Below are 23,652 nucleotides of genomic sequence, written 5' to 3' on the forward strand. Positions count from 1 at the left end.
ATCTTTGAAAGGTAAGATGGAGTAAGCACACTCCACTCTGTCCCTCCCATAAAACGTATAAAACCTGGACAAAATACATGGAGCAGCTGTTTGAGGACTATGAAAAGTAAACAGCAGGAGAAAGACTGGGGAAGATGACGAATATTCAAATTTACCATTTTTCACCCTCCAATATCCCCTAGCTGGATTGGGGGTTAGAAGTGACCTCCAAAAGCCCTCAAGGATCAAGAAAGGAATCTGTTAACACTCAGAGACAGTAGGGGAAATTTCTCCTCTTTTCTCCATTCTCTCATGCCCCAGAGCCCAAGCAATGCCACACTGGTTAGACTTGGCAGCAACAGTGGCTGTAACAGGGATCCACAGAGACTAAAACTTTGATGGACGGGAACCTTCCTCTCCAATAGCAAGAGGTGGGAGGTCCCAAGAGATTAGGGCCAACATCCATTGCTTATTTTACTTCTAACCTCCAGCTGCTTGGTCCCAGGCATGAGCAGACTCACATGAAATGTGTGGTAGAGCATCTTTCCATTTTTGCCATTTTTCAATATTCAATTTCATCAAAAAGGGGAGCCAAGAAGTACCAGGGAGATAGCAGAAAAGGAGCAGCTCAGGAAAATGGTCCCACGAAATTGTTTATGAACTCTGAGGCTCAACCCCAAACTGCACAAACTTGGATTAGAATACAAACAGCATACCACACACTTTGTGAGCTGAACGATGTATGAGACAGACCACTGCCCAAGTCTCAGACTAGCCAGTAGATGATACACAAAGACAAAAAGCACTGGAAAAACTAGCCTTCTTTTATCTGACTTTAACTTACACCAAGTCTCAAAAAAAACACCTGTCTGCTATATCTTATTTTCTCAGTTTGGGACATTTTCTATTGATTTCCATTATGGAAGTTGAAGAATTAACAACTCCAGTCCTCCCACTCTCATTCTACACACCATTCTCATCTCTCCATCTTCCGAACAAAATGATATCTTAGTTTGGTTAGTGTGTTAACTTCAGCACTATTGACACCTGGAACTGATAATTGTATGTTGAGAGGAGCTGTCCTGTGTGCTGTAGGCATTTAGCACCATCCATAGCCTCTGCTTATTAGATGTCAATAGCACTCTCCAGTAAAGCTGTGACAACCAAAAAGATCTCCAGCCACTGCCAAAGTTCCCGGAGGGGAGCAAAATCACTCGCAGTTGATAACCGCCGGGTTAGATCAAAAATTCAGTCTTGAGCTTCCCTGGTGGCGCAGTGGTTGAGAGTCCGCCTGCCGATGCAGGGGACACGGGTTCGTGCCCCGGTTCGGGAGGATCCCACAGGCCGCGGAGCGGCTGGGCCCGTGAGCCATGGCTGCTGAGTCTGCGCGTCCGGAGCCTGTGCTCCGCAACGGGAGAGGCCACAACAGTGAGAGGCCCGCGTACCGCAAAAAAAAAAAAAAAAAAAGAAAGAAAAATTCAGTCTTTACGTTACTATGACTCTGCAAACGCAATTCAAGACTAAGCCATGTGACAAGCTACGACTGTTTTCCCTTTAAAGCACAACCTTTTGTTCTCCCACTAATTAATAAATGTCTTATTGTCTTTGCTTTGTTTTCTCTATACTTGTCACTAACTCAATCTTCCACTAGTTTCCTAAATTTTTTTTCTCAAGATGTTAATTCAGACACATCCATTTCATCTTGAAGACTATCCCTGAGCCTTCTGATCTGTTCCAGTCTGGAGTGGTTGTCACTTCACATAATACACATCTGTCATTCTATGCTATCCTTTCACTAGCATCCTATAGTTCCCAACGCCTCCATCCTGTATTTTTTTTTAATAAATTTATTTTATTTATTTATTTTTGGCTACACTGGGTCTTCGTTGCTGTGCGCAGGCTTCCTCTAGTTGCAGCGAGCAGGGGCTGCTCTTTGTTGCGGTATGCTGTCTTCTCATTGCGGTGGCTTCTCTTGCGTGCAGAGCACGGGCTCTAGGTGCACAGGTTTCAGTAGTTGTGGCACGCTGACTCATCAGTTGTGGCACACGGGCTTAGTTGCTCCGCGGCATGTGAGTTCTTCCCCGGACCAGGGCTCGATTCTGTGTCCCCTGCATTGGCAGGTGGATTCTTGACCACTGTGCCACCAGGGAAGCCCCATCCTGTATTTAGATCTATTTCTTATATCCTGTCTTCCTCCTAATTAATGTACTTCCTATTTTTACGAAGTACATCCTCCCATGCCTTCTGGAAAAAGGATGCAGGGGAGATTAATATTAAGACATGGTGAATTTGAGAATATTTTTATCCTCACACTTGACACTTTGGCTAGGTAAAGAATTCCAGGTTGGAAATCATTTTCCTTCAGAATCCTGAAGACAGTGCCTGCTCCTGCCAGCCTATAATTTTGATGTGAAGACTGAAGCCACTCAGATTCCTTTGCCCAACCTGTTTTTTCAGACTGGAAGCTTCCAGGTTCTTCCTTCTATCCTCAATGTTCTGAAATTTCCCAGTTGTCTATTATTCATCCACTGCATCACCCATTCAATGGACTTTACCTATTTAGAAACTCACCTCCTTCAGTACTAAAGGACCTCATGGACTGACCCTTTGATTCTTCACTTTTCTCTGATATTTCCTATCTCTAATTTCTCAAGCCCCCTTACTTTCGGGAAACAGTCTCTTGCAAGCCATCTATTGAGGTTTTTGTTTCTACTCTCATATTTAAAATTCGAAAGGCTATTTTTGTTTAAACTATGCTTACACAGATAATTCTGTTATTCCATGACTGTAAAAACCTATCTAAGGAGATCAATGTAGTTTTGAGGGGGTTTTTTGTTTTAAAGTTTTCTTCTATCTACATAGTTTGATTCTTTTCAGTTGCTTTTTTGTTGTTGTTAGTTTTATGCTCTACTTCTTGTGTTAAGAGGCCTATTTCAGATGTTCGTATTTAATGTGATAGACCACAAAGCTAATTAGGAAGGTTGTCAAACTATGAGGCACCACTTAAGGTGATCAGGCTGAGCCATTTAATCAAGGAACCTCCAATGTTAGTGTCTTTAGGTGTTTCCTCGTGGGTTAGTCTGATCATCTAGACAAGAACCTTCCAATCTCCTATCTGGAGGATAAAGCCCAGGCTGCCACATTCTGGGAGCTGAGCAGGGGAAGAAGGATGGTTTTCAATATGTATACAGGATGCATAAACTCACTTCTGCCACTTTTCAACATTCTCTAATTCTGAAGTAGGCTGACTACTACAGTAGTCTTTCACTCTATCAGGTCTGCTAAGTCATATGCCACTTTCCCTTCTGCTGTACGGTTTCCAAGTTTTGTTGCTCATCTCTTCACCCAATCTTCCTTTACTTGTGGGTTATGCATTTAAAATTGCCAAACTTTACTCTTTTTGTGGAGTAGATGTTTGTGTTCAGCCTACTATCTTTAACTAGAAATTTGCATTTCAGACTTCCCTGGTGGTGCAGTGGTTAAGAATCCACCTGCCAATGCAGGGGACACGGGTTCGAGCCCTGGTCCGGGAAGATCCCACATGCCACGGAGCAACTAAGCCCATGCACTACAACTACTGAGCCTGCGCTCTAGAGCCCGTGAGCCACAACTACTGAGCCTGAGTGACACAACTACTGAAGCCCACGTGCCTAGAGCCTGTGCTCCACAACAAGAGAAGCCACTGAAATGAGAAGCCCGTGCACCACAACGAAGAGTAGCCCCCACTGGCCGCAACTAGAGAAAGCCCATGTGCAGCAACTAACACCCAACCCAGCCAAAAATAAATTAAATAAATAAATAAATATTTTTTAAAATTTGCATTTCAACAAATTTCTAGAGGATACTAACCACAATCTAAAATGGGGTAAGAAAATGCCTAAGACAGAGAAATCCAATCCCATTCCCATCCCAATCCAGAAAAGCCCCAAATGAAGAAAGCTAAGCTGGAAGATTAGAATAAGAAATAAAACTTTTAAAAAAGGGTAACAGAGAGGTCTATTTATGTAATAGGAGAACATCCACTCTTCTTTCATTCCTCTGACAGTCAGGAGTTTCTCCTACAAAAGGTGGGGGAAGGAGGAACAACAGCCAAGGCCCTTTTCTAACTTTAGCAGACAGGTTTGAGTGTTGGCACCCCAAAGCAAAACTCCTACACACTGGTATTCAAGGGTCTCCCAGCATAAAAGTCAGCTCCCTATCTACTCTCATAAAGAAGCCTATCAACAAGTAAGTCCCTCTACAGCCTCATCTTAAATATGAAACAGCAACCAAAAATCACCCAATGTCTAAGGAAAATCTAAATGACAAAGAAAAAATTAAACACATTAAAAAACTGGTTGTGAAGAAAAGACAGTGTTGAGGATATCTCCTGGAACCTTGGTACTGAAAGTGTGGACCCTGGACCACCTGGAAACATAACTGTGAGAAGAAAAAGAGACATTTCAGTCATATACGGACTCAGAAAGTTTACTCTCTAATGACCCCCTCAAAGGAAATTACTTTAGAATGTACACCAGCAAAACAAGAATGAAAGCCAAGAAAGCATAAAACAGGATTCAAGAAAGAAGAGATACAACCTGGGAGAGCTGGGAAAAGGAAGTCTTTTGTGCCAGTTGTTTGGCAAGACTAAGAAGCAACCAGTCCAGATTAGACTAAGAGAGATCTAATCTGGATCTCTTGGAGATCTCCAAGACGGCATTCTCCAGGAAAAGAGAATTCTGTAGAACAGTAGATACTAGTATGATTGAGGGTAAGACCAAGGATATAATAAAGGAGCAGGGACTTCCCTGGTGGTGCAGTGGTTAAGAATCCACCTGCCAATGCCTGGTCCAGGGAATATCCCACATGCCACAGAGCAACTAAACCCGTGTGCCGCAACTACTGAGCCTGCACTCTAGAGCCCGTGAGCCACAACTACTGAGCCTGTGCACCTAGAGCCCATGCTCTGCAACAAGAGAATCCACCGCAATGAGAAGACCGCGCACCGCAACAAACAGTAGCCCCGCTCGCCGCAACTAGAGAAAGCGCGCACACAGCAACAAAGACCCAACACAGCCAAAAATAAAAAAATAAATTAAAAACTTTAAAAAATAAAAAACAATCTTTAAAAAAATAAATAAAAAATAAAGGAGCAGATGGGGGGTGATGGTGGACGGCAGCAAGAAACTTTGGGCATGTTGGGGGAGAAGGGTAAATGTACAAGAGAATCACAGTCCAAACATGAAGCAAAAAAGCCAAAATTAGAACAAAAGGTGAAAATATTATTTCAAGAATAGCTAGAAGGAATCAGGGAATAATGAACAAAGCATATGCTTCCTTCTCCAAAAGAAAAAATTAAACTATTATTTTGAGCAATTTGTAGAATGTAAGAAAAGAGAATTCATTAGGACATTCATTCTCTTTCAAGATTCTTACAAAAGGATCTTGACTATGGCCAGATGGAAAAGAAACAAAATCCTAACCATTGTAGACTTGTCTCTACTGTGAAAAACATTTACAAAGTAATACTGTATAACAAATGCCATTATTATTATTCAGCTTTTGCAATCAACCAGTAGCAAAATGTATAAGACTTCATAAGGTTACAAAATGTAACGTAAATACTATCAATCTTAATTTCTAAGTTCACCTGGATAGAAACTGAGGGCATGGGTAAGAAACAGAAGAAATGATGGGGCACTAAGTGCCTCACCTTATCAAATACAGACTCAAGAGACACTGAAGTCCGTAAAACAGAAATACAACTTTAAGTATATTAAAGTCACGAAGGTAACCAAGGGAACGATTTAAAATAGTGATATAACTGTATTGGAAGTAGGACAAGGGCAACAGTAAGTGTAAACTAAACCACCACTTAATAATCTACCAAGATACACTAAATCCTCAATCTAATATCTAAAGTTGATAGCAACTGGTGCAAGTATACTTTAAAATATTGAAATATCCACCAGAAGAACTGAACACAAAACAGGTAAAAGTCTGGAGAGCAGAACTGGGATAAAAGGGGTAGGGCAAGAGACTGTTGCTTTTCATTTTATAAATTCATCCGTACTGCTTGATTTTTTTTTAAACCTTACAGATGAGTACATTTTTTAATACTGAAAGGCTAACTTCTTTAAGAAACTTTGTAAGAAATAGGAAATTTTGATACAGGAAAATTAAACTTCAGTGCTTTCATTCTGTGAATGTTTTTGATCTGTTTTAAAGATTTAAAAGTGTTTGTATATACATACATATGTATATTTTAATAGCTAAAATAAAATGCTTTCCACAATATTTTGTTATGGGAAAAGTTTCTCCACCTAACAAAAATGTCACCTTTCCAATGTTCCCACAGATAGACAAAGCATTAGCACAAGGACTACAATTAATACAAAAATGTTTCCAGTGAACTGAACACTAAGATAGCAAGCTGAAGATAAACACAAATTATTTAATTAACCTGTACGATCACCAAAATAGCAGCAACATTAGTTGCTAGAAAATACCTTTCTCCTTTTAACACTGGAGTGGCTTTACAATTTAATTCTAACGGGGCTTATAAAAAACTCCAAACACTTCTTTAAGGGAAATAACTTACCAAACTGCAGTTTTCAGTTTTTACTTTAAAAACATGCTTTCCAAATCTTTAATAAGATTATTTAAATGGTACTGAAAAACTATGTATTTTACTTTTAATGTCAAAAATCATGGCGCACCAAAGGCAAATATCACCATAAAATGGTGCCGATTTACTTTTTTACATACACGTACATGTTTTATTATAAAGTAATTTTGGTTCACTAAAGCATTTTAGACCAGAGTCTTCCCTTCCTCTCCTCCAATTCCATTTCACCCAGAAGTCACCAGTTTTATCAGTTTGGTGTATATATTACTCTCAGACTTCTCCTGTGCACGCACACAAACATACATATACAAAACATTTTAAAATTTGTTTTAACAAAGGGCATAAAATGACTAGTTATTACCCTCAGTAGTATATTGTGTACATTTTCAAGACACAAACATTTTCCTTCAGTTTACTGTTTGCTAACTGCCTGAGGAATTTCTAATGGCTGCACAGTATTCCTGTAAATGAAATGTCCCATATTCAACCACCTGAAAAATAACATTTCATGTCTTAGGTTATAAGCTGTCTCATGGTTATAAAGTCACATCTTGAAAATTTAAGTCTCTTGCTCTAATGTTTCACATAAAAATCACTCTCAAATTGTACATTCCTCCAAAACATATTAATATATGGTCAATAACTGACATAGACAAGATTAGCAGGACTATGTAATTTATCAAAAATCAAAATAACACAAAGCAAAAAAACCCTTACAGGTACTGATCATAAGTAAACTGGAGAAAATACAAAGGGAGTAAAAACAAGAGTCAAGACCAAACTTATAAATCAGCAGGTACTTAAAAAAGAAGTATAGGACTTCCCCGGTGGCGCAGTGGTTAAGAACCCATCTGCCAATACAGGGAACACGGGTTCAAGCCCTGGTCGGGGAAGATCACACATGCCACGGAGCAACTTAGCCCAGGCACCACAACTACTGAGCCTGTGCTCTAGAGCCCGCGAGCCACAACTACTGAAGCCCATGCTCCGCAACAAGAGAAGCCTGCACACTGCAATGAAGAGTAGCCCCCGCTCACCACAACTAGAGAAAGCCTGGGCGCAGAAACAAACACCCAACACAGCCATACATACATACATACATACAATTTTTTTTAATCTTTAATCAACAAAGATATTATAAATATTAACTTGAAAATGGTATTACTTTTAAAACCTCAAGTTTTAAGAAATGGTTATTTGGTTTTAAAATGGAGCAGGAGCCTTCCTGGGAAAAGACATTCCCACCCCCTATCAGTCACCTCTTATTCAGAGAAAAGTTTTAGCCTCCTAGACTAAATTTGGTTCAGAAAAGCAAGAAAATGCAGAAACAAAGGAAAGCAGTCTAGCATGACAAAGTAATAATGGCTTAGCCATAAAACAAAGTCAAGGACCTTTAGTTCCTCCTCAAGGCCTATAGATAATATCCTGAGCCATATCCCAAAGTTGTTTTGCAGAAACTAAAACCCCCAGCAGCTGGAAGAAGTCAACTGCATATGCTAACCACCAGCAAGCAGACCTCAGACCCTTGAAACCAGGTTGATAATTTGAGATTCCTAAAATGCCACCCTGTTACCTCACCACCAACCTATCAGAAGGATGTCCACGAGCTGATTACTCACCCTGGACCCTTTCCCTCATCTTGCCTTTAAAAACCCTTCCCTGAAAGCCATTGGGGAGTTTGTCTTTTGAGCATGAACTGTCCATTCTTCCTTGCATGGCCCAGCAATAAATGCAGTGCTTCCCTTCAACCACAAACAGTGGCAGTATAGGCTTTTCTGCACCTCAGGGGAGTAGACCCAAGTTTGGTTTGGTAACAGTTTCACTGTTAGTTTAACAAGTAGCTAGCCCTAATTTTTAAAAACATCATTCTTACAGAGCCAAAACACAGTAATTACAAAAAGTTTTCTTAAAGGAAAAAAAGAAATTTTTCTCTATTCCAAAAAATTTGTATAAAATAGCTTAAATACACTAACTAGAAAAACAAGTAAGAATCTTTATTTAACACAACAGATGTTTAACATGAAGTCTACAAAACACAACACCATTATTTTTAAGTAAGATTACACACATAAAATCAACCACCTTCATAATGGTGATCTGACTTCTTTAAATAATGTAATCCTCCATAATATACAAAATAAACCCAATACTAATGGGACAATTAGTTTAGATGCCTGAAAAAGTATAAGATTACCCATCTTTTCTAAATCACCTGTATCCCTATTAATTCATGCATAAACTATTGCTCACCTTTCCAAATACTACTCATACTTAATTTTTCTAACTATAAAATGTACATCCTCTAAAAAATCTTGGAAACATGAATAAGAAAATAAAAATCATAATCCCACATCTGGTATATGTTCTTCCACTCATTTACCTAAGACAGACATCAAACCTCTTTAAGAAAAATGATCATAGAAAATGAGGGCCTTTTAAGTGGTTCATTCGAGTCTATCATATTCCAAAAGCTATAATCATACCATCACTAAAGAAATACAGTGACGTTAATTCTCAGTGGTTGCAGAATTAGTCTATTACTTATCTACATGTACTTTTCTTTTGTGAGGATATAACATTAGACTTGACTTTCTATTTCATCCACCTGCGTAGGAAAAAAAGCAGACATTAAAAAGGCCTAGGTCTTAAATCTTGATTTTCTAAATTAAGATGAATGTGACCTTGTGTAAACTACAACCTGAGTCTGTCAGATGAAAATGGAAAAAACTGCACCTACCAAATAGGGTGGTTTCAAGGATTAAATGATACATGTGAAGAGAGCAGCCAGTGCCTGCCTGGCACTCAGTAATAACTCCACAAGTATTAGTTCTTCCTTTCCCATTAAAAGAGGCGTGAATGCGACACAACTACTAAAAGTCAGACTTTTAGACATAAATACGTGAAATGTGTTTGTTTTAATCAGAGCTTTCACTCATTTGTAATTAAAATTACTTCACAACCCACTTACACCGACGACAACTCAGGGTATTACTGCACCAAAATGAGTTCCTTTTCCTGAAGTAAAATTTTAAGGCCATTTTACACTTGCTTGGCTATCTGAAATCATAGCCAACGAGAAGAACTCAGGAAATTTCTCTTGTAAAAGTACTCCATGAGTTAAAACCCAGCGGTTGAGAATTTCCTTTAAGAAGGATAACTAAGAGATTGGAGGGGGTGGGGGGAAGGAACTCCAGACTTTTTTTCCCACTTCCAATGATAAGTTTGGGGATAAACAAAAGAATAATTCTTTACAGCAATTTACAGAGAACGCCACGGACCCATAAGAATACTCCGGGGGAATGGTAAATTTGAAAATTGCTCCCTGCAATTTTCCGAGAACCTGGGATTGTCCGAGAACCTGGGATTCTAAAACTTAAAAACCTTGGGGTCTTTCAACAGAATTGGGGAAATGAGATGGAGGGAGGAGGGGGTAAAACGGTCTGTGAAAGCCAAAGAGCCAGAAAAAGCAATGGGAGGGGGGAGGGGCTGCCCCCAAAATGCCAAAGATCCAGGCTTTGGCGAAGCGGCTTCGCTTGTGGGGAAATCAAAGTAGTTGGGGAACTAAGAAAATGAGGAAATTCCAGCGCTGCGCGAGGAGGAATGGAGGGGGGCGTGAGAAACAGGGAGGCTGCGGCGGAAAAAGAGGGGTGGTGTCGTCCGAGATAAGGGTCGAGGGGAAAAGGGAGCAGCGGCGGGACCGGAAAGCCCGGACAAGGATGTGAGCCGGAGCAGGAGACGCGGAGGCGTCCGGGGTCGCCGAAACTTAAGAGAAAGAGTAGGGGACAAGGGGCCGGAGCAGCGCGGGGCGCCCCAGTACCTGCAGAGATCGTCCAGGACGCTGCAGGGAATCTCCACCCGTTTAGTCTCCATGATGAGGACCCACAGCAGGAGCAGTGCATCCCGGCTCCGCGCGGCCGGGGACCGAGGGTACGGCACGGAGAGCAGGCGGCTGCGGCGGCGGCTCTGACGAAAACGAGAGGGGGAAGGGGCGGGACCCGCTCACTTCCGCCCGGCTCCCTCAGCCTGGGACCCCGAGGCTGGGCCGCGGAGCGGGGGCGGAGCTCCTGGAGCCACGCCCCTGATCTGCTTGAAAGGGCCAATGGGAAGCTGGAGAACCGGCAGCCTGAGCAAGCTAAGCCAATGAGGCGTTTGTTTATTGGTCCGTCGGCTCCAATCCGTCTTCAAGCTATTCAGTTGCTACTCAGAAAACCAACTTCCCGCCGCCTTGGACTGGGCCTTGAGGTGGATAGACGCATGCGCACCATGCCTTCGTCGCACTATTAGGAAGTCTGGAGGGCTGAGGTCTTCCGACTAGATCCCAAGACCAATATCCAGGACTTCGACGTGGTCTGCACCGCCGCTCCGTGACCGAGCAGGCGCTCCGACCTCTGCGCTGCAGAGCCTGTGGGCGCTTTCAGCACGAGTGTGCATGCGTGGTTTCTTTCACCAGATATCCCGCGCACACATTCACCGCCGCCCCCAGCAACTCCAGGCCAAGGGCTGTGTCTCCTTTCGCTACAAACCCCCCAGAGAGTTGTCATTTTTGTGATGGCTCACCTCGTTCACTCTGCGGGCACCCAACCCTGACTGTGAAGACAAGGGACTTTACCCCAGTATTTGACACCCTGTGAGATCTCAGAAAATATGAATTGATTGAACCTGAACTCTGGAATCTGCATTCCATCTCCTGCACGCTCACACCACTCCAACTGGCTAGTCCTCATTCATTCCACATCTTGCTTATTGGAGTCCAATCCATTTGGGATCCTTGGAGACACTCTGGATGCGTCCATTTATCAACTTGCTCCTTTTGTATCAGACCCACAGGCCCACACACACCTGCTCAGTCTTGAGTTTAGTCTGTTCTGCCATTTAATCTCCCATCTTTTAATTTCTGTTAAAATGCCCACTGCCTTTACATCAGGTTCGCATTATTCTCCCTAGTCTAAGAGCTGCCTAACCAGTAGCTCCTCCACCTCCATTCTTAGACTGTACACCTGCCCAGGTTTTGTTTTGTTTTGTCCAGATATGAACAGGTTAGTATCTTTTCAGCTTCTGATAGCCCACCTACATCAGCTTCTGATGTATGTTCAAGCCCAAACTTGGTATAGGAGCCCTGTTACCATCTATTTTACTCTATTTTCCATCTTTGTTCTTTTTGCTTTTTATCGGAAGATTCCTCAAGTTTATTTTCCAGCCATCTATAGTTTTTACTTTTCTAGAATTTTCTTTCGTTCTTCAAATGGCTCTTCATCATGGTGTCATAGCCTTGCTTCATAGATCCTGTATTTCTATGAGGATATTAATACATTTCAAAAGTTTTCTTCTTCCTGAATAGCCTTTTATTCCTCTCATTTGCTTTTTCCTATTAATTTGGCTTCCACCTATCATATTAGATGTTTTCTGGTGGTCCTCAACTATTCACTCATACTTAAGAGTATGGAACTAAAAAACTGGAGTCAAGTGCTGTAAAAGCTGATTGGAAGCTCCCAGCATGTGGGTGGGACTTGTTTTCTGAGAGCTTCACTGTAGGATGGTCTGGCTGGGCTGCTGGTTGGGAACACATGGCATCCATATCTGTAGGTCATTCTTTCCAGCTGGTCAAATTTCCCGTAGAGAAAATCCTTTCAGGCCAAACTGGAAATATTCTAGGAGTCAAGTAGGGAAGCACAGGCTGGAGTATTCTGTTTGTTCTATTCAGTCCTCCCTGCCCACAGTACAAGTCTAGTTTGGGTTACCTAAGAAACAAGCCCTGCGACAAGGATTTGAGTGCAAGTAATTGATTTGAGATGTGATCCTGGGAGAGACTGGTGGCAGAGCAGGGAAGTGAGTCAAGGAAAGGAAGAAAGCCAATGAAAGGATTATTATCAACAAAGTTAGCACTGAGTGTTAACTGGAGCTGGAGAACTTTGAAGACCAGTATGAAACACACCTCAGAGTTATCCTACTCAAGGGGTGAGAAAGATGGAGTATTTATATACTAATTTCCATCTACTATTGGTTGAGGGCTGCCCTTGGGGTCAGCATCCCAGCCTGCCACATGGGCAGCAAGGCAGGCTCTGCTGACCAGAAAAAAACCCTCAGACAAAGCCCTCATCAGGTGGAAAAGATAATTACGTGATGACCAGATGCTGGCTGTTGGATGTTGTTGCGCTGCACCAGGGCAAGCCTGCAAGCCTTGTAGCTGCCCAGCCTCGAGACCAAAGAAAGAGCCCGGAGACAGCAACAGAAACATCAGTGGTATATTGGACAGGAGGACCTTACACAAAGGGTCCTGGGGTGCCCCTACCATGGGCAGCAGATGGCAGGCAGGACGTGGCAGGGAGAAGGAGGCTACCATCTATAGGGGGAATTCACATCAGGTGGGCTCATCAGTTACCAGTGACTAATTAAGGCCTATGGTTAAGAGGATTGGACAGCCATGTGAGGGAAGCAGGGACTGGTCAAGCAGGGATGTACAGAAAGCAAGAGAACAGCCATCTTGAATGGCCTGACCGTGCGGATGTCCAGGCAGCTTGGGGTAATGGATTGGTGGATGATGGTAAAGCCCCTTCAGTAGCTCTGTCTTGCTTGGTGTGCACTCTATCTAGCCTACTGTAACAAGCAGGACCCCATGAGGCCTTCCTGGGACAGACCCCGCCCCCACTCGGCCATGTCCTCCACCTGCCTCTTGTCTGGAGAAAAACTTTAGCCAAATAATAAATTTAATCAGAGAAGTGAGAAAATGTGAAAGCAAAGGAAAAAAACAAGACAAAATAATAATAATTTAGCCATTAAACAAAGGCAAGGACCTTTAGTTCCTACTCAAGGGCTACAGATAATATTCTGAGCCATATCCTTTGAGCTGTTTTGTAGATACTGAAAACCCTCATCAGGTGGAAAAAGTTAACTATGTGATGACCAGACTGTAGCAATGACATAAGCTTCTCTAGCTTACACAAGTCTGAGAACTGACCTCAAAGAACTGGGAACAAACCAACCCTGGAACTGAAGATTAACTGTACTTAAAACAATCAAGATGACACTGATCAGACCACTGCATGACCAATTTCAATGTGATTGTCGGAGCTGACGTGCTCTTCTGCACTTAGCCCCCTCTCTCCGCCTATACACCCCTGAAACTCCCTTTAAAAGCCCTTGCCCCCTGATCGGCAGTTGGGAATTGGCTTTTGGACACGAGTCCAAACCGTCTCCCCAGGTTGCCAGCCTCCTAAATAAAGCAGTATGTCATTTCCTACCAACACTTGTCTCTCAAATACTGGCTTTCAAGCAGCGAGCAGACAAACCTGAGTTCAGTAACACTAACTGAACTTCTTTTCTGTGTCTGAGGGACACCTTGGTGTTTATTTTTCTTAGTTGTCCACTTGTAGCTCAAGTCTGGTTTTTAGAGTACTCTAAATGGTGGCAGTGAAACAATGGTGGAAGGCAAAGTGGTGTTTACCCCCAAGGGTCCAATGGCATAAAAACAATCAGGCTACCAGCCCCACTGAAGAACCTAGAGGAAGTTTTCCTGCTCCCTTATTTCTTTATAGTCTCCCAGCTCAGAGACAGCTACACAACTCCTTCTTTGGCTTTTAGGGGCCAGGAAGTCCCCAAACTCTCTCACAGTGCTAAGTCAATCTCCTCCACAAAGAATTCCAGTGATGTCTGAGGGCAAGCATCTTCCAAGTTACTTTCCTGCCCATTCCCCATCTCACCCCTGCTTCCTCTCACACACATTTCTAGGAGCTGGGCTAGTGCACAGTGGAGCAGCCCTTATAGCAGCCCTCTGAGCCGTGACTTCTAAAGAACCCAAGGCCTCATTCAAACCCAACTGTCCACAGGCCCCAGCAGCCTGTGGCTTGAGAGAAGAAAATAAATTGGAGTTTGGAGTTGAGGGAAAGGAAGATGCTAGCGTTCTTAACTTATAAAATGATATGATTTTTAAATAATTGGGTTGATCAAAACCTTTATAGTTTTAAAATACGCTATCTCATTTAGTGTTTATAACTACATGGGATGGGCAGATAGAGATTAATGAAGCTTATAAAGATTAAGTGACTTATAAAGATTAAATCATTAAACCACTGTATGCAGTGGAGACAGAGCTAGAATTCAGGTCTTTTGAACTCATCAGCAGGAATTCTGCTTCAAGGAGAACGACACAATAATAATTATTAATATCTGTACAGCATATTATAGTATAAAATTATTTTCAAATACAATAATCCTCACAACAAAATGAGTTGTTGTAGAATTCTAAAAAAATACTTAACATGCTTACTGGCCTCTCCCAAGTCATCTGAGCTCCTGACAGCTCTGGCTCCAATTTCTACAGGTCTCTCAGCTTTGCCTTACTCTACATGTTAGCTTTAACCTCAGGACACTGGTGAGATGGCCCTGGTAGTTCCAGACATCATATCCTGATCTGATGACATTCAATAAAGAGAGGAGAGAACGGAGAGCCGTCAGGTATCAGAGTAGCCAATTAAACCAGCAAGCCAAAAATGAAAGAGTTAAGCCTTTAATCACTTACTGTGACAGGGTGAGAAAGAGGTTAAAACCAGACAAAGCATGACTCCCTCCTTTCCATTTTCTCCTTGGAACAGAGCACTTGTCAAGGTCAGATGGATTAGCTCAGATCCATCTGTGTTGGGTGGCGGTTTCACTGAACAAAAGGCTCCAGCTGTTTTATGGACCCTCGGGAAAGGGTTAGGAGTGAAAAAGCACTCCTCCTTCCCAGATAAGGAAGTCTCAGCAGAGGCACCTGAAGAAGACCTCTGCCCAAGCCCTAGATAAGGAGACCTATGATTGAAGGCCCTGGGGCTAGGAATGCAAATAGTGAAGCACAGGAGTCTGGGAGGCCTGAGTCCTTGACTGCACCCCCCCTCAGAGATCGCAGTCCACTAGCTGTGCACCAAGGCTGTGTAGAGAAGGCAGATATTCCCCATGAGGCCTGCCAGGCAAAGCTTTTGTAATTGCCCAGGGTTAGACCTGAAAATCACACATAGGTCTTTAACCGTGAGACAGACTCATCAAGAACTGTTGGAATTAAGCGGACTCTGAAGCCTGTCCTACCTCTGAACCTACATGAACCCATACATTTTTTTTTTAATAAATTCATTTAGTTTATTTAAATTTGGCTGCGTTGGGTCTTCGTTGCTGCACGCAGACTTTCTCTAGTTGCGGCGAGCGGGGGCTACTCTTCGTTGCGGTGCGCAGGCTTCTCATTGCGGTGGCTTCTCTTGTTGCGGAGCACGGGCTCTAGGCACGCGGGCTTCGGTAGTTGTGGCAAGCAGGCTCAGTAGTTGTGGCTCACGGGCTCTAGAGTGCAGCCTCAGTAGTTGTGGCGCACGGACTTAATTGCTCCACGGCATGTGGGATCTTCCCGGACCAGGACTCGAACCCGCGTCTCCTGCATTGGCAGGCAGATTCCTAACCACTGCACCACCAGGGAAGCCCAATACGTTTCTTTTTATTTCAGCCCAAGCTTTCTGTTACGTGGGCCCAAATCATTCCAACTGATATGTTTCACTAGCCACCCAGGGGCTCAGACCAGAAACCTAAGAGTGAATCTTGATTCCTGTCTTTCTCACACATTACCATTTCCAGTCCGTCAGTGAGTCCTGTCCAATCTACCTCCCAAATCTATCTAAAAACCCATCCCCTTTATATGTATTGGTATAACTGGATCACTTTACTGTACACCTGAAACTAACACAACATTGTAAATCAACTATATTTCGATCAAAAATAAAAATAAACAAATAAATAAAGCCCATTCCTTTTTCTCCAACCTCAGCCTTCCCCACCTCAGTCCAAGCCACCTCATCTCTCACTTGGACATCTTCAATAGGCTCTCCTGTCTTCTGCTCTTGCCCTATTTTAATCCATCCTCCATGTAGCAGCAAGAGTGATCATCTTAAAACACAAATTTGATCACATCGCTCTCCTGCTTGGAAATCTTCATGATCCTTGGAGTCAAATCCAATATGCATGCTGTGGCCCAAGAGACTATATGATGGGGCACCAGACTATCACTCTTGTTTCTTCCTATGTCCCATCTGCATCTCTCTCTCACTACACCCTAACCACACTAGCCTTCTTCCGATTCATCAAAAACTCCAAACTCTTGGGAATTCCCTGGCCGTCCACTGGTTAGGACGCCACGCTTTCACTGAAGAGGGCATGGGTTCAATCCCTGATCGGGGAGATAAGATCCAAAAAGCCACACGGCCAAAAAAAAAAGGAAAAAAAGGCCTTCTAACTCTTTCTGCATACCATTCCCTCTACCTGGAATGCTGCCCACCCACTTCTATAATTCCCTCCTTTTCATCCTTTATGTACAGCTTAAACATTACCTCTTCAGAAATCCTTCCCTGCCCACTGTGTCTAAATAGTCTCTACTGTTATTATCAATCCCATTCCTTTGTTTTCTTCATACTATGCTTCCTCAGTGTGAATTTTTTCCAATCTATTTTTCCCTCTCCCCCACTATACCATAAGTTACAAGAAAGCAGGGATCTTTTCTATGTTATTCACTGAGTCCCCAGTGCTTAGAATATCTTTGTCATATGGTAGGCACTCTATAAACATTTGCTAATTAAGAATAGGCAAGTGAGTAAGTTATCACCAAATATGTGCTGAGATTACTGAGGAAGAAGCGACAAGATGCAAAATCTTAACATCAATAAGTGTGAAGTTCTTCAAAAAAAAAGTGCATCTCTGCTTAGAAATCTGTTGGAAAAGATGAACTCATTCTAGCTCAGATGGGTTTTTGTTTTTTTATTTTATTTATTTAATATTTTTGGCTGCGTTGTGTCTTCGTTGCTACGCGCAGGCTTTCTCTACTTGCTGTGAGCGGGGGCTACTCTTTGTTGTGGTGCGCTGGCTTCTCATTGCAGTGGCTTCTCTTGTTGCGGAGCACGGGTTCTAGACACACGGACTTCAGTAGTTGTGACTCACAGGCTCAGTAGTTGTGGCGCACGGGCCGCGGCATGTGGGATCTTCCCGGACCAGGGCTTGAACCTGTGTTCCCTGCATTTGCAGGTGGATTCTTAACCACTGTGCCACCAGGGAAGTCCCGGTTTTTGTTACTTTCACCAAAGAGTTCTAATTAATGCAGAGTTCACTTGCTCTCTCTTTCTGTATGTATGTGTGTATATATATATATATATATATATATACATATATACTATATCATATATATTATATAAATATATTATGTAAATATATAAAATATAATATACAATAATATAATAAATATATAATACATACCTATGTATGTTAAACATGAATATACGTATAAATATATTATGTATATAAAAGAACTCTAGACTCTAGAACTCTAGAATACCTTCCTTTACTTTTGCCCTCCCCTTCCTGCTCCTCTGTCATGTCTAACTCCCATGCTCTGATAAGTTTGCCCAGAATTGGAGGAAGCAGTTGAAAGGGGGAAAATGAAGTTGTCAGACGCAAATAAAAAAGCTCTACTACAGTGGTAAACAACCTTTTTTTGCATGAGGGACAGCTCAGGAAAAAAGAAACTTGTTTCAGGATTTTTCTTTTTTAGAAATAATTTCTTAATTTTTTAAAATCAGAAATATAATCTCTATAACAATTCTTAAGAATTTTCTTATTTAATTCCCTGTCACTGATGAAGGGGTTTCGGGTTTTTTCTTTTTTACTAAAATTTCGGAAACTAAATTACTAACAGGCACTAATTACTATGTTGATTCTTTGAATAAATTTTGTTGTTGAGTAAGCATGCTGGAGGCTGTTTTGTTTTTCTTTCTTTAACTGACCTTGTAAGCATCTTAATTGGGAAAAGCTGTTTATCTCATAACATCTCATATAGAATTCTTTAAAAGAAGAAATTCTGTTGAAACAACAGCATACAATTTCTAAGCATTTCTCCAATCACTCATTATTAAAATAATCAGCTTAATTGGGCCCCATTACCCATTGGTCGACATGGAGCTTATTGTCCACAGTTGGTCTGTTACTCTGCAGACAGAGGCCCCATCTGTGACAGGCCTGGGTGGCCCCAACTGTTCCCAGAGTACACAAGGACACCAGAATCCAAAACAACAAAAGTCTGTTTTATCTCTATCAGCAGAGGGTGTCCATTCCTTTTTCCCATTTTTAAAGTTGACGTCATACAGCCTTCTCGTGTTTTTAGCACAAGAGCAGGACTTGAAAACTGAGCCTTTTGCCATACGTAGGACTCCCCTTCTAATGACTTCAGGTGAGTATATCATTAACTGCTTAAATGATTCAGATCTCCGAAAAAACCCTTTCCCACATAAGGAAAACTCTCCCTGAAAGTTGGCTTTCTCTTTTCTATCCTATAGTCACTGCAGCACTGCCAAATGGTGATATAATCTCACTCTCTACATTCGTTTTATATTATATTGCTGCTTTGACAAATTACCAAACTTGGTGGCTTAAACAGTACAAATTTATTACCTTATAGTTCTGTAGGTTAGAAGGGCAACAAAGATCCCACTGAGCTAAAATCAGGATGTTGGCAAGGCTGTGTTTCCTACTGGCGGCTCTAGAAGCAGAATAAGTTTCCTTGCCTTTTCCAGCCTCTAGAGACCACCTGCTTTCTTTGGCTCATGCTTCCCTTCCTCCCCTCCCAAGCCAGTAATGTTTGGTCGATTCCTTCTTGCATCACATTACTCTGACCTTCTTGCATAGTCTCATTTCCCTGTGACTCACTCCTTCTGCTTCCTCCTCCATTTTTAAGGACCCCCGTGATTGCATTGGGCCCAACTGGATAATTCAGGACGACAACCTCCCTATGTTAAAGCCAGCTGATCAGTAACCTTAATTCCCCCTTTTCCATTAACATAACATAGTCACAGATTCCAGGGACTGGGATGGACATTTTGGGGGGCATTATTCTGCTTGTCACACTGTATAGGTATCCTTGCTTTACAGCTTTTCTCTATGCCTACCCACCTCCACTTCCAGGAATCATTGCCAAATATGTTTTTTTGGCCCTTTGGCATGTGGGATCTTAGTTCCCTGACCAGGGTTCAAACCTATGCCCCCTGCAGTGGAAGCACCGAGTATTAACCACTGGGCCGCCAGGGAAGTCCCCACTGACAAATTTTTATGGTGCCTGAAAATAGCTAGTTTCAGTAAATTAAAATTATGCAGTTTTAGCTCCTTTGTCCATTGTGCATGGGATCACCCAGTTTAAAACCAGCCCTTATTTAAGGGTAAAATAATGCCTGGGATTTGCTTTAAAATAATCCACCAGGGGAAAAAGTTGCAAGGCAAATAGATAAAATAAGGTAAGTAATTGTTGAAGTTGGGTGATAAGTACATGGAGTTTAATTATATTCTTTTGTATATATTTTCAAAAGTTCGTAATTTAAAAATTGAGACTTTCTTGGGACTTCCCTGGCAGTCCGGTGGTTAAGACTCTGTGCTTCCATTGCAGGGGGTCTGGGTTTGATCCCTGGTCAGGGAAACTAAGATCCCTCATGCCACATGGCACGGCCGGAAAAAAAAAAAAATCTAGACTTTCTTACTGAGAATTCAATTGACTTCTCTTCTTGCTTTTTTTTTTTTTTTTTTTTTTTACTGTTTGAGAGGGAAAAAAATAAGAATAGTCAAAACTGCATACTAAATATGTCCTTATTTAAATGCACTAATTTGGAAATGCAACTGACTTAAAAAAAACTTTTTTGAGATATAATTTACAATGAGAAGCTGACTTTTATAAAATTAAACTTTATTTTTGAGAAAATTGGAGATTCACATCTAGCTGTAAGAAGAGAACTCTGATATACCCTTTACCCAGTTTCCCACAGTGGTAACATCTTACAAAACTATAGCAGGATATCACAACCAGGAGAGTGACATGGACAGTCAAGACACACATTTTCATCACCATAAGGATCCTTCATGATGCCCTTGTATAGCCAGCATTTTCTGTGTAGATGACATGTATTTATTGTACATTCCAAATGAGGACTCTTCTTATCAGTTTTACATGCCTTCCTCTCAGCTTTGCTTAGGAACTTATTGGCAGTTGCTTAAAATCACCAAAACCTATTTTTCAGAGCTGTCAAACACACTGACTGATATAATCCTAAAACTGAACTGACCAAATTTTAGGAACCATAGATAGACTAGCAAAATATGAGCTCAAATAAGGGATTGAGAGCAGTGCATAGAATAGTGGAGAGGCATCCTGGGACTCCAGCATCAAAGCAGCATGGCAGGGAGGCAGGGCACTCAGTGTAACCACCTGGGTGGCCCAGTCATCAAACACGTGACTGACACTGCTACTGCCAGCTGCCTCTTCCAACATCCAGGCTCCTCGCTCCTGTCAGTTAAAGGGCTCACGTAGGAATGCACGTTGGTGCAGCCACTATGGAAAACAGTATGGAGGTTCCTCAAAAAGCTAAAAATACAGTGGCCATGTGATCCAGCAATCCCACTCCTGGGCATATATCCAGACAAAACTATAATTCAAAAAGATACATGCACCCCTATGTTCATAGCAGCACTAGTCACCATAGCCAAGACAGGGGGACAACCTAAGTGTCCATCAGAAGATGAATGGATAAAGAGGATGTGGTATATATATACAATGGAATACTACTCAGCCATAAAAAAGAATGAAATAATGCCATTTGCAGCAACATGGATGGACCTAGAGATTATCATACTAAGTGAAGTAAGTCAACAAGAGAAAGACAAATACCATATGATATCACTTATATGTGGAATCTAAAATACAACATAAATGAACTTATCTACAAAACAGAAACAGATTCACAAAGAGAACTGAATCACTTTGCTGTACAGCAGAAATTAACGCAATACTGTGAATCAACTATACTTGGATTAAAAAAATTAAATTATTAAATTAAATAAATAAAGGGCTCACTTAAAAGCCTACATCTCCTGGCCCCTCTCACAGCTCTATGTGAGTAGATGGAGCAACTGCATTTGGCCAAGAAGATGTATGCATAGGGTGGTCTAGGACTTCAGGAAAGTCTCTAAAAGCAAGCTTTTCTTTACTCCTTCCTGTGGCCAACAACTGACCCTCTGGGCAGAGAAGTAAAATAGAAGATGCTGTGGACTCTGATGACCTTGGAGCCACCAAACCAGGCCTGGAGTACCTTTCTGTAGATTTCCTTTATTGAGAGAAAGAGAGACAGGCAGAGAGAGAGAGAGGTAAACTTCTGTCTTGTGTAAGCCATGATATTGGGCTTTTTTCTCTTACATGCAGATGGTGGTCCAAGCTGACATAAACAATCTTCCCCTTATCTAGAGGTAATCTTCCCCTTATTTGAGGCTTGAAACTGCTCTTTTGATTTGGGAAAAAAACACTTCAGTAGGCTTTTTGATCCTATAAAATTAAAGGCCTGAAATGATTACAGACTGAAGAGTTTGAGACAGTGGGAGGTAACCAGCTCTGTGGAATGATGCAAAATTTTCTCTTCCTTTGAGTAGAGTTGAGGCCCTGAAGAAAGAGGGTTACTATGTTGGAGGAAGGGATAATGAGCAGAAAGGAAGGATTTCTTATTTTTTAGAAGAAAACAAAAGGGCATAGTTGAGGGCCTGACCCTGGGTAGAGTTTAAGTTCAGGATACCCACATCTATCATCTATTCTCTCAAAGACACTCTTGACACCAGGGGCCTAAGGAGAGTGACAGCCAGTGGGGCAGCCTTCTGTAGAGATGGACCTGGGAGCCAGGATATCAGCATACATTAATTTTAAGGTAGATTTTTTTTTTCCCCTGCACGGTAATTCTCTTTGCTGATGTCCAAATGTAGTGAACATCTGTCTTTCCTTTCCTTTCCTTTCCTTTCCTTTCCTTTCTGCAACCACTTTCCCTCTGGTAACATGAAGCTATGTTTCCTTCAGGAGCAACTCCTCCCCCACCCACACCCTTGTGTTTTGGGAGGGTTTGATTCCTCACCCCCAACCCCTTCACCCTAGCCCCCAGTCTCCAAGAGCATTTGTCACAGTGATTAGTTAAGGGATAAGCTATGAACACAAGTCATGCTCAATAAACCCAATACTATGACATTTGGAGGGCTTAGTGGGAAAGGAATGTCTTCTTTCTGCTCTTCTTGCTAAAGTGCTCAGAACATAAGCCTGGAGATTCTGTGCCTTCTCTGCTACCACTCAGGAGAGCCTGCCTGAGAATGAAGCCAAGACAGAGGAAACAGGGGCACGAGATGAAAAGAAACCATTTCTGATCACATTGTTTGCACCCTGGAATCCAACTGAGCCTTGAACTACATGTATACCCTGCATTTTTCGTGACCTTAGCCAACGCATTCTCTTTTACTGATGGTGGTGTTGTTGCTCTTTAAAACCAGTTTGAGTTGAGTGTCTGTCTCTTGCAACCCTGAGTCCTGACTGACACACTAAGTCTGGTCTTCCTGTGTTTTGGGGAATCAAGGAAGAAGTGTGTGCCTACATTTGGAGTGTATGTTTATTAGGGGAGCAAAGCATCAAGAGAAAAAAGTTGTGAGAGCAAGAGAAGATTGGCAGGAATGGAGCAGCAGGCCAAAAGCAAGAGGGCGACCTTGGGAATGGAGATGAAAGCTTAAACCCTGTTTGACACTCAACAAGAATGATCTCCGAAACCTGGAGACCTTGGGAACACTCCGATTATACTAATAAAGTGAGTATATCATAAATGAAATATGGTATCTGCAAAAACTGTCTCATATGTCCAAGTGGGAAGAGCTGAATCAGATGGTTGGCTAATATTATTCACATCTTCAAAAAACAGCGAGCCAACAAGGTGTAGAGAGGAAAGCCTGAAAGAGATCTGAGATGCAGAATTTGGCACTGCCTCTCCAAGTCCCACAGACTGGAGACACACTGAGCAGCCAACCTGAGCCTCTGCTTGGCACTTCTTCCACATAATGGCTCTGATAGGACCTTTAACCTTTAAAAATTACTCAACTTAGGTGCCATTTCAATTCAACACTCTTCAAGCAACTTTAAGATTACAATTTCACGTCCATGTAGCCTTCCATCAGCACTGTCAAGGCTGATGCAAGGCCATGGAAAGGAGAGGAGGCAGGTTCAGATTAAAACC

General features: G+C 42.1%; 1 protein-coding gene across 1 annotated transcript in view; it reads right to left on the reverse strand.

The window, feature by feature from the left end:
- DCP2 (decapping mRNA 2) overlaps positions 1 to 10,625 on the reverse strand; it is a 42,637-nt gene extending 32,012 nt beyond the window's left edge. Inside the window, exon 1 of the mRNA XM_029215923.1 lies at positions 10,404 to 10,625. Within this exon, the coding sequence (XP_029071756.1) occupies positions 10,404 to 10,456 (53 nt within the window). The 5' untranslated portion in view covers positions 10,457 to 10,625. The remainder of the gene's footprint in view (positions 1 to 10,403) is intronic.
- Positions 10,626 to 23,652: the final 13,027 nt, after the last annotated feature.

This window comes from Monodon monoceros, unplaced genomic scaffold, assembly GCF_005190385.1.
Source record: "Monodon monoceros isolate NGI ecotype Baffin Bay Population unplaced genomic scaffold, NGI_Narwhal_1 Super_Scaffold_12, whole genome shotgun sequence".
NCBI classification, from domain to species: Eukaryota; Metazoa; Chordata; class Mammalia; order Artiodactyla; family Monodontidae; genus Monodon; species Monodon monoceros.